The sequence below is a fragment of the Bremia lactucae genome, linkage group LG15 (assembly GCF_004359215.1).
Source record: "Bremia lactucae strain SF5 linkage group LG15, whole genome shotgun sequence".
NCBI lineage: Eukaryota > Oomycota > Peronosporomycetes > Peronosporales > Peronosporaceae > Bremia > Bremia lactucae.
Genome location: NC_090624.1, coordinates 3,051,407 through 3,061,742, shown reverse-complemented (window position 1 = coordinate 3,061,742; position 10,336 = coordinate 3,051,407). Strand labels below are relative to the sequence as shown.

At 46.8% G+C, this 10,336-nt stretch overlaps 2 protein-coding genes across 2 annotated transcripts; both read left to right on the top strand.

The window, feature by feature from the left end:
* Nucleotides 1-1,244: 1,244 nt before the first annotated feature.
* CCR75_005060 (uncharacterized protein) lies at nt 1,245-1,427 on the top strand (the record flags this gene model as incomplete). The annotated part of the gene is made up of 1 exon (XM_067963145.1): nt 1,245-1,427. One exon carries the CDS (start codon nt 1,245-1,247, stop codon nt 1,425-1,427), a length of 183 nt encoding a protein of 60 aa, XP_067823925.1.
* Nucleotides 1,428-2,969: 1,542 nt separating this feature from the next.
* CCR75_005061 (uncharacterized protein) lies at nt 2,970-4,595 on the top strand (the record flags this gene model as incomplete). The annotated part of the gene is made up of 1 exon (XM_067963146.1): nt 2,970-4,595. The coding sequence occupies one exon, from the start codon at nt 2,970-2,972 to the stop codon at nt 4,593-4,595; it is 1,626 nt and encodes a 541-aa protein (XP_067823926.1).
* Between the last annotated feature and the right edge of the window lie 5,741 nt (nt 4,596-10,336).

The window sequence follows — 10,336 nt, the reverse complement described above, 5'->3', positions numbered from 1 at the left end:
TCGCCCTCGGCTGCCTTAAACTTTGAGATTTCGACCTTTAAGCTTTCGGGTCGACGCGGAAGCGTCGGCCTATTAGCAGCATATACATGCTGCTGTCTCAATAGTTTCATCTATTGAGCACCCGGTTCTCTCAACATCACTGTATGTTGTGAGCTTTGCTGGTAAGCAGGGCTACATCCTCTTGAGACCCCGTCGATTTCTAGTTAAATGAATTCGGCTATGGCCGTATGCTGTTCATCTCTGTCCAGAGTGATTAGCATAGCGCCAACGGCTGGTACGCCTACGGCCGAGGTCATTCGCTCGATCGCTCTCCCTTCGAGGTCACTCAAATAGAGGAAACCTCTCACAAGTTGCGAAATAACCTTCTTGAGGGGCTTGGAAGCTCCCTCCTTCTTCATCCAAACATGTTCATGTTGGATGGAACGTGGGTGGGCCGTTAAACGGACTAGGACGTGCTACCAGGTGTAACACGGCACCTTTTACTATTACTGGTAAGTACTTGTTGACCTTACACTGATTACAGTGTAGGTTAGGTGCCTCGAAACTTCAAGTACACAGGGGTACAGATGAAGGTTTTTAAGTAGCTAAGGGTCGTAAGCTAATTCAGGATTAGAATTAGGAAAAGTAAATCTGTATTAATATAATTAGTTTCCTACGTAACGATCTTCTATCTACTACTGAACTTATTATATTAATATCTAATTAAGCATGGCGCCTCCTTGCGCACCGCACAATTGTGTCTTGAAACGATTGGCGGGGTTGATTTGGACTTAAACAACCAACCAATAGAGCTAATGTCTTATTGCATCAATTATACCAAATTTCGTATTTTTGGAACTGTTTAAGCCAAAATTGATAGAGATAATAATTTTGTACTTCTTCGCTTATTTCCTCTTGTAGGATATAATACTCATGTCACGGTAGGGATGCTCGATGTTGAATGACGTAAAATAAGTCTGTATGAAGTTTGTCACTAAAATTGCAAATTGCGAAGTGAAATTAGACTGCAAGTTAACCTAAAACATCACTAAACCTCAATCTTAACGTAAGCCAACCATTTCAGTAGTGAACCAATGAGTCGGCGGTTCAAGTCAAACCGCGGTTACTAGAGACCGACCGTTCAGGCATCTTCAACATCGTCCAGCACTTCAACATGGTTCACCGTCCCATGGCAATGCCGCCGCTATCTTAATCGTCGTTGCGTCTAAAAATATCTCATGTGACGGGGTGTCGGACCTGATATGATGCCGAAGAATGTGCCAAGATGGCGGCACCTTGGCCGATCTTTGAATTCACGCATTCTCCTATGGAGCCAGACGGCGATCACGACATTTCTTCGCGACCGAAGGCAATACGAAGGCAAGGTCGCTGAGCAGTGCCGGGCCACGGTAGAAGTTGAAGCGCTGTGTTGCGAAGCGTACGATTAACATTCGAGCCATTGGTATTAGAGCATGTAACGCTCTACATCCTATAGAAAGACATTTGCAGCGTGTCAGACGACGTTCTTGCTTAAGCACGGCATGCCGTGCTTAAGCAAGAACGTAAAGCATGTCCTAATTGTTTGTAACCTGAAGGACCACGGTTGGTACACCGACAGAACGCACGAATTCGTTCTTGATCTTCGCGATGAAAGTATAACTTTCTCGATCAAAACCGTGATCAGTAATGGATTCACAGTCAGATTAGAAGACTGAACGATGCATTGCCGAGTGCTCATTGTCGATTTAATAAGATCCGTCACTCCAATATCTCAAAAGAAATTCGATTAAAGGAATTTAATTTCAATCGTACTTAACGGAACATAGAGCTCAATAACCCAGATTGCAATCTGCCTTCTCCTTGTCTGTAAATATACTGTGAAATCTCCAGCCAAATAGACAGCACTATTTACGTAGCCGTCTGATGTCGTACGGCGTAACCTCATTCGCGGGTACATGCGTCAACTACCGTTTTTGCCTCCTCAAGTAACTTACTATGCATTAAGTATTATTAGCTTTCGTTTTTCGATGGATAAGCTTTTTCTGGACAGCACTTTCACGTTTTCTCAGCTCTTTGACAATACGTGAAGATTATTTACAATTAAGAGGTCAAAAGAGACTGCCGTTAAATTTAGTGCATAAACAAGATCCAAGTTGTACTTAACAAATTCTTGTGATTTTATGCGTCTATTTATCTGCAACTGTAAAATTGCAGTTGCGATCTTGCCCTTGAATTTAGTGCCTGGCTCACACTATTGGCCACAACGCGATGCAACGGGTGTTCATGTCGTGCACTCGCTATAATACAAAGATCTGCAATTCCAAAGTCAATGAAGTACGATGAGGCTTATGGTCGTCAACCTTTTAGTCGAGCATGTGCCAATTCCTCAAATTACCAGACCAATCGGTCATTCAATCGCCAAGTATTTAACTATAGCCTAAATCTGCGATCGACAATACAAAAAGAGCATTAAAGCTTGCTCTGGTCGTCGACCTCATAGATCGCTTGCAGTTTGGAGGAATAAGGATCACGAAAAAAAAAACTTTATGAGCTAACTGCGTTGAGGATTTCAAGAAGGCTCTAAAATCGTGCTGTACAAGACTTCCTCACAGTGGTAGCGATTGGTATGAATACCTAAGCTTCAAGGTACAAATGCCACGTCTGCTTCGTCCTTAGTGGACCACACAATTTTCAATCCCACATTGCGTTGCTTCTGATCACGATCCTCTTTTTGTGACAAAATGTGTCGACACGTGACAGCAGCCAAGAGACTTAGAAACTATTCCGTCGCTTTTATTTCCTAGCCGAGCCAATTCGTTAACCTCTAGAAATTATTATCCATTTTAGTACCCATTTTTAGTCCAATCTAAAGTCTTCAACTACTATCAGAACGCATTTCCTCGCAAAAATGTAAGCTCAGATGGCTTGCCATTGATATAATAAGTGTGTCCATTCCGCAAATTGCTCGCTCGCACACACTTAGGAGGCCAATGCTCTCCATCGTGCGTCTACGTCTGTCATCTTCAGCGGCCCCTCGCTCCTTTCCGTTGCTGCGTCGTTCGGCGTCCACGCTAGCTGAGCCCGTATTTGATAAGCGCGACGGCTCCAAGGGCGAAATTGACAGTGCGCGCGCCTTTATCGAGTTTCCGCGCGAGGCTGACCCTTACCGCGACGTGGTAGAGCGCTTGCACGATTGGAATGAGATCAATTCAGGCTGCCGTGACGCTGTAGAGCGCAAGATCCAAGCAGCACGCTGTATGGACTGTGGCACCCCGTTTTGCCAGACCAACACGGGCTGTCCCGTGAACAATCTCATTCCCGAGTGGAACGAATTGGTTTTTCGGGACGAATGGAAGGAGGCCAGTGACCGCTTGCACAAGACCAACAACTTTCCCGAGTTCACGGGACGCGTCTGCCCCGCGCCGTGTGAGGCGGCGTGTGTCGCTGGTCTCGTGGACGATCCGGTGACGATCAAGAACACCGAGTACGCAATTGTAGACCGCGCGTTTGAAGAGGGATGGATTGTGCCTCGGATCCCACGCCGAAATGGTCTACGTGTGGCTGTTGTAGGCTCTGGTCCAGCGGGACTCGCGGCCGCGGACCAGCTGAATCAAAAGGGCTACTACGTCACGGTGTACGAGCGTGAGGATCGGGTCGGGGGCCTCTTGATGTATGGCATTCCGAATATGAAGCTTGACAAGAAGACTGTCAATCGTCGCGTTGAGTTGCTGCGAGAGGAAGGGATTGATTTCGTCACGAACGCGACTATTGGCGTCACTACGTCCGTGGAACAGCTACAAAATGAGAATGACGCAGTCGTTCTGGCGCTAGGATCCACTGTCCCGCGTGACATGGTCATTCCTGGCCGCCACCTCAAGGGCGTGCATTTTGCGATGGAGTTTTTGACAAAGAACCAGAAGCGGCTCATGCTGACCGTGGACGGGAAGCTCCAGAGCGGTTGGGACCGCAACTTTGTCACGGCGGAAGGCCGGGATGTCGTGGTCATTGGTGGCGGTGATACTGGGACCGACTGCATTGCCACGTCCATGCGCCAGCGGTGCAAGTCGGTCGTTAATTTGGAGCATAATCCAGTGCCTCCAGCGCAGCGTGCCCCGGAAAACCCGTGGCCAGAGTACCCGCGTATATACGGTGTCGACTATGGCCACGCTGAGGTCCGTTCGGTGTTTGGTGAAGACCCACGGCGATACTCGCGCGTCACAAAGGCATTCATGGGCAATGCTCAGGACGAGATTACGCACGTAGTGACGATTCTAGGCGAAAAGGATCCCAAGACCGGTTTGATCACAGAGGTATCTGGTACTGAGGAGGAAATTCCGTGTGATCTCGTGCTCTTTGCCATGGGTTTTGTTCACCCGGAGCAAAACATTGCCGAGGGCCTCGGGCTTGAAGTGGATCAACGTCGCAACATTCGTGCTGCGTACGGAGACTACCAGACGTCCGTCGAAGGTGTGTTTGCTGCAGGTGATTGCCGTCGCGGTCAGTCATTGGTAGTGTGGGCGATTAACGAGGGTCGGGGGGTTGCAGACGCGGTGGAGCGGTACTTTTTAAACGAAGGCTTTCAGCCAGAAGTATCTCAAAACCAACGCTTCGGATAGGAATCGCATCGCTGGTCTGTACACACACGCATAGAGAACCCTTGGAGATTTGTTACAACGACGCTTATTTTTTAGGGCAACACCCGGCAAGGACCGTAGGAGAGTTATTAGAAATGATTATTGTTACACGTGAAATTCAATGTTTCTTGAAAGGTACTTTAAACACAAAATTTGAGCGCGGGAGACCGTCAATGTTACTCCGCTGTGAACGTGCACATTGTGAACGTAGTGGCATCGCGCACGAAAAAGTGTTCTTTTCTTTTTGTGGCAATGTTATCACGATTGACATGTTGATGTCGTTGCAGTTGCTTAGAATAAGCGAGAAACACGTCGGATTTGGTCAGGTAATGAATGGAAGCAAGAGTTGCCAAGTGCGATCCGGTTGCCGAAATCTATTATAAGTTGGTTATGGTTAGGTTTACGTTATAAAGTTCAGTTCTCCTTTGATGCTCGAGTGTTTAGTGCCTTCTTGAGGCTTGCGCTGCGATCAGCGACAGTAAATAAGCCTTCCCGGGCAGACGTCGCTTGGTGAACCGCTGTTGTGGTACATTTATTTTATGGGTAAAATACCCTTTGGTTTCCTTAAAAAATAAGATAATTACTAAAATCCCATTTATTATGGGCAACGTATGTGGCAGCGGCCAGACATTAATCTGGCTGCGGAAATCTATTTTAAATTAGCTAGAGTAAGGTTTTAGACTTTAATAAGTAAACAAAATTATGAACCCACCTTTGCAAGGCAACAAAAGCGCTATTGGTGCGGATCATTGACTGAGTCTGTCAGTGTTTTCGACATTGGAATGTCTGAGTTATTACACTCCAATGTTGAAACATTGATTTTGAGAATATGAAGGTGGAACGGCACGTACTCCGTCGAGTGACACTCATTGTAACAACGATTCGCTGAATGCTAAAAGCATTGTAGGCCTAGGCGAAGTTATCAAGGGTGTAATATTACTGAGATACGTGGAGTGGCACGTCTGAGTCAACCGAGTGGTCGGCCGGGGTGGTACCATACTGAGTGTCAATAGTGACACTATTGGCGGTTTGCCAGGGCATTTCGGGTCAAACCCTTTTAATGCACGTGTGGTGACATGTCAACGGTCACTGGACAAGGAAGTTGAGTTACACAACTCCTCGTCAGATGTCGGATTAGACACCAGCTCTGGTATAGAACTAATACAGGCTAAAGAATTTGGGACGTGAATGTCCCGACTTCTAAGATGCGTATTGTCTCCTCTCCAAGACAGGGGGGACGCGAAGCGTCTATACGCTTACAAAGTGATTCCAGCGAACACTTTCATACGCTTGTAAATGGTGTAACCGGTAACATCGAGGGAGAAGTTAGCCTTCCGGCAATCCCTTTACTGAATGGTCTTTTAGAGCTAGACGAAACGTCTATGAGGGGGTGCGGCCGAGTCTTAAAGTCTGGCGGCTTATCTGAGATGGTCATTCGACAAACGATTAAGTTTAATTCATCGTCGCTTCTGGACAAAGCTGTTCCTGGAGGGCAAAACTGCTGCGCTTAGTGCGCGGAGTGGATCATCGATCCTAAAGATCTTACGGATCCATTCTATTCCTTGATTAAGAAATTCTGAGATGTGGTATGCACCAATCCACTACCTGTTTACAGTCGGATAGAGGTGTCCGTCATGAAATTGACTTGGTTCCGGGAACCCATATACTGTATTACCCGACAATGGCCTTTACCAAAGGAACTGTGTGACGTCATTAAAAATTTCTTCCGTGCTAAGCACGAGGCTGGAGTGGTACGAGAGAGCGAATCTCCTCATTCGACACCGACATTTTGTGTCATAAAGCCAAATGGTAAACGGCGCATTGTACATGCTTATAATAAGCTTAACGCTGCCACTTTACCAGCACAACCCCCATTCATAGAAATGATGTTCTTCAGAACAATATGGTGGGATGTACAATGTACAGTGCTCTTGACTTATTTATAGGTTTCTACCAACTGATATACAGATCACGCTTCATTACGCACGGCGAACAAGTCGCCCCATCTCTCGCAGAGAATGGCTCGATGGCTATCCTTTTTCGCCGAATACAACTTCGAGGTGACGTATAAGCCCGGCAAGCAGAATGCTTTGGCTGATGCGTTATACGCAGGCCGGATTATGAGCTCTCTCATTCACCGACTATACTATCGCCTATTACTGAATTAATCCGTTCGGCTTACGCCAAAGACGAGCAGTCTGTAGCTCTGCTACGAGCTCTCAAGAGCACTAATTCGAATTTTAAATTGTTGGCACCTTTGCGTGCAAGCTTACATCGATTTTTTATATAACAACCTGTTGCTTTATTGCACAAACATCGCGGACCCTCCGCGTGTCGTTGCTCTTCATGATGAGCATTTGAGGTACCGAATTCTATACGAGGCACACGGTACTGTCCTTACTGGTAATCTCAGTAGAGAAAAGACCTACGGCTCTGAAGCCAGATTTATTGGTAAACCAAACTTTATAAATGGTTCAGCACATACGTTCGCACATGCGAAACCTGCCAACGCGTTAATTCCTCGGCGCACGTAACTGCACCACGGGCAAGTCTGCCCGTACCCACAGGGTGTTACCGAAAGATATGGCCGGTAACGCCGGAATCGTGGTCTTTGTTGACCAATATAGCAAAATGACTCACTTAGCGGCTGTGCCGGATACCGTTGATGGTGAAGGTACAGCATGGCTGTTTATCGATCGCGTGTTCGGGTTTCGACAACACGGTTTGCCTGCGGCAATTGTCTCTGATCGAGACCTCCGTTTCACGGGTAAATTCTTGTAATTGATTTTCCGAGTGCTTGGTACCAGATTAAACATGTCCACCGCGGACCATCCCCAGACCAATGGTCAAATTGACGTGGAAATCCCGTCATTGAAGACGTTTTACGCAGTGTGTGGTGCTCAGTCACCAAAAACTCTGGATCCCAAAGCTCCTAAGGTAAAATTTGCATTTAATAACGCCGTCTATGCTTCTACAGACTTCACTTCGCTCTATGTCAACGGTTTCGCCCACCCACGCGTTCCTTTAACGATGTCACTGCTTGGTTCAGGGCTTGGTGGGGGGAATTAGCCGATATGTTTGCTGATATAAGCCCTGTACCATTCGGAAATAAGTAAGCGAGTTTCTCGCAACGCGATGTAGTGTCTCCAGTCCTTACAACTTATTTCCAAAGGTACCTGGGAACTTTTTTTGACCAAAGGTTTCTAGGTTTCACTCCCGCAGATTCTTGAAGTCACGATGGCTGACAGCCAAGACAAACAGAAAGAACAGGCAGATGCCAAAGGCAGAAGGTGTATTAATTCTTATACGGTCGGAGACGGAGTTTTAATAAATGCTAAAATCTACCTACCAACTTGGTTTCCGCGGCCCTCATGACCAAATCACACTTGTGCTTTTTTGGACCATTTACAGTCGTGATCAAGAAGAGCCTAGCTTATACGCTAAACCTTTCTAGCAAGCTGCGTAAACACCCAGTGTTCTACGTCGGCTTACTAAAGCATATCGAACCCTTTCCACGTGGACTTGAAGGCTCTAAAGCCGAAAAGGACGGCCATGCCGCAGACTGCTGCATCCGCACCAGGATGTCCATCTGACCTTGTAAGCGAGGCTGCTGACGTTCCAGCATTGAAAGACGGCTTGGACCGCCTCAAAAGAGCCTTCAATCCGAGCAAGGCCCTCGCGAAGAAGTAGCACCTCGAGCTTTAAAGCATCAAAAGCTTCCGCCGAAATTTCGGCCCCCCTCCTAAAGCTTTCCGTGAACGCTTCGAGAAACGGACCAGAGTCGGTGCGCGCTATAAGTTGCACCGTTTGTCTAGAGAGGTAGGGATTCCTTGCCTCTCGTCGGGGGACTTATGCCCATGCTGCTTTAAGGGTGTCGGCCATGCTTTTAAGAAGCATATTCCCGCAAAGATCCCCACTGGAGGACTCTCGTCTCTTACGAGATGTGTCAAGGGATTGAGAACCTCAAACCTTTTTACGAGCGCAGGAAGCGCTTATTCTTGCTGGAGCTTCTGCCAAGGAGGATGGGTCTCGTCGTACTGCAAGACGAGACCTGGAACGTCCAACATCAGTTGGGAACGAGGTTCCCAACTATCATGTGAGGGTGGATACGATCGAAATAACTCGTTTGAACCCCCTTTGCCTCACAGTGGTTAAAAAAACTTTCACAAAAAAAGTCCTCCCTCGGAACTGGCCAGTCGGTAATTGCCTTGATCTTTTCGGGATTAGGCCGCACGCCGTGTTCACCGACGATGCACCCAAGAAGTGGTATTTCGCTTACAGCGAATATACACTTCTTGAGATTTGCATACAACTTATGCTTTCGCATAAGTGTAAGAACCTGACGAACGTGAGTTTTAAGAACTTCCACGTCCCTCTATCAGTCCATGGCTCGGCTATGGACGAATACATCGTCGAAATAACTCGGTGCGAATTCTCGCACCGGTCTCAACAGATCCGTTACGCATCTGTTGAATGTTGCAGGAGCCCCTGTGGCATTAGTCATTCCCAGAGCATCCCACGGGGAGTGCTCACTGCTGTGTACGGGATGTCCCGTTTATCCGCCACCCTCTGTTGTAACGGGGTGTATCGTTACATCAAATTAACACTTAAAGGTTGTTAATTAGTATAGTCGATGTCAAGGGACTTAGAAAGTTCCTGGTTTAGCGGCGTACTTGCACAAGTACTCTCGCAAATATGTAACGGGGCACTACTGACTTGTACTGCTTCAGTACAAGTCCACTTCGCATTGCCTCAGTGCGAGTGGTGCCTCACGTCACTTCACGTACACTAGTAGGTGCAGAGAAAGACTCTCTTTAAAAAAATTTGCGTTAAAAAGAATTAAGTAATAACTGTATTAATTAATTAAGTTCTTCTTGTCTATCTACTTAAGCTAACTTAATTATAATCTAATACAAACATGTAATTAAGTCATATCCGTCTTTCTCTTTGCGCGGGTCCAGCGCTGACTGGACCGCGAAGAAAGTAGATATAATGATCAATATCTACCAATAGACAAGCTTTTAAAATAAGACCATGCAAAGTAATATTCTCCAAATAGTATCCACCTTTTAGATAATACATTAATTAACAAATTTAAGTCTTAATTACATGTAACGATACACCCCGTCACATCAATTCTCCCTTGACGGCAATCGCTGTGACTGTCATTGGGTAGAGTGGTCACTATAAGACCACTTTATTAAAAGCAATATTGATTGGTCAAAACCATCATTTTCAATTATATCGCATGGTTTAAAGGTCCATGCGTTATGCGAATAGTGCGGCGCTTTCGGCTGCAGTACACCCAGCCGCGGGCGACGCATTATTGTCTCTTGCAGCAGACGTTTCATCTGCCGTAGTATCATCTTCTCCCGCAACACTAGATGCTGCGGGTGCACGTGGCGAGTCACCACGTCAGTGCGACCCCTCTTTAGAGATTGACTATGAATGCGAGTCGGACGAAATGACCGACTCAAAGAGAGCAGAACAGTCGCCTGATCGTCGTCGGGCGGTTGGCTATGAGCCTTCGAATGAGGGGGCTCATTTAAGTAGACGTGCTGGTAGCATTCGCTACAGCATGTTCGGTTCCGACGATGAGGATGAATCCTCATCGCCGGCACCGTCTCCCGTGCCGTCACCCGCACATATTTCTGTGTGTGGTGATGACGATCGCGGTAGCCATCGTAATAAAAGTTCTTGTGGTACCACTGCGTCGGTGAGTA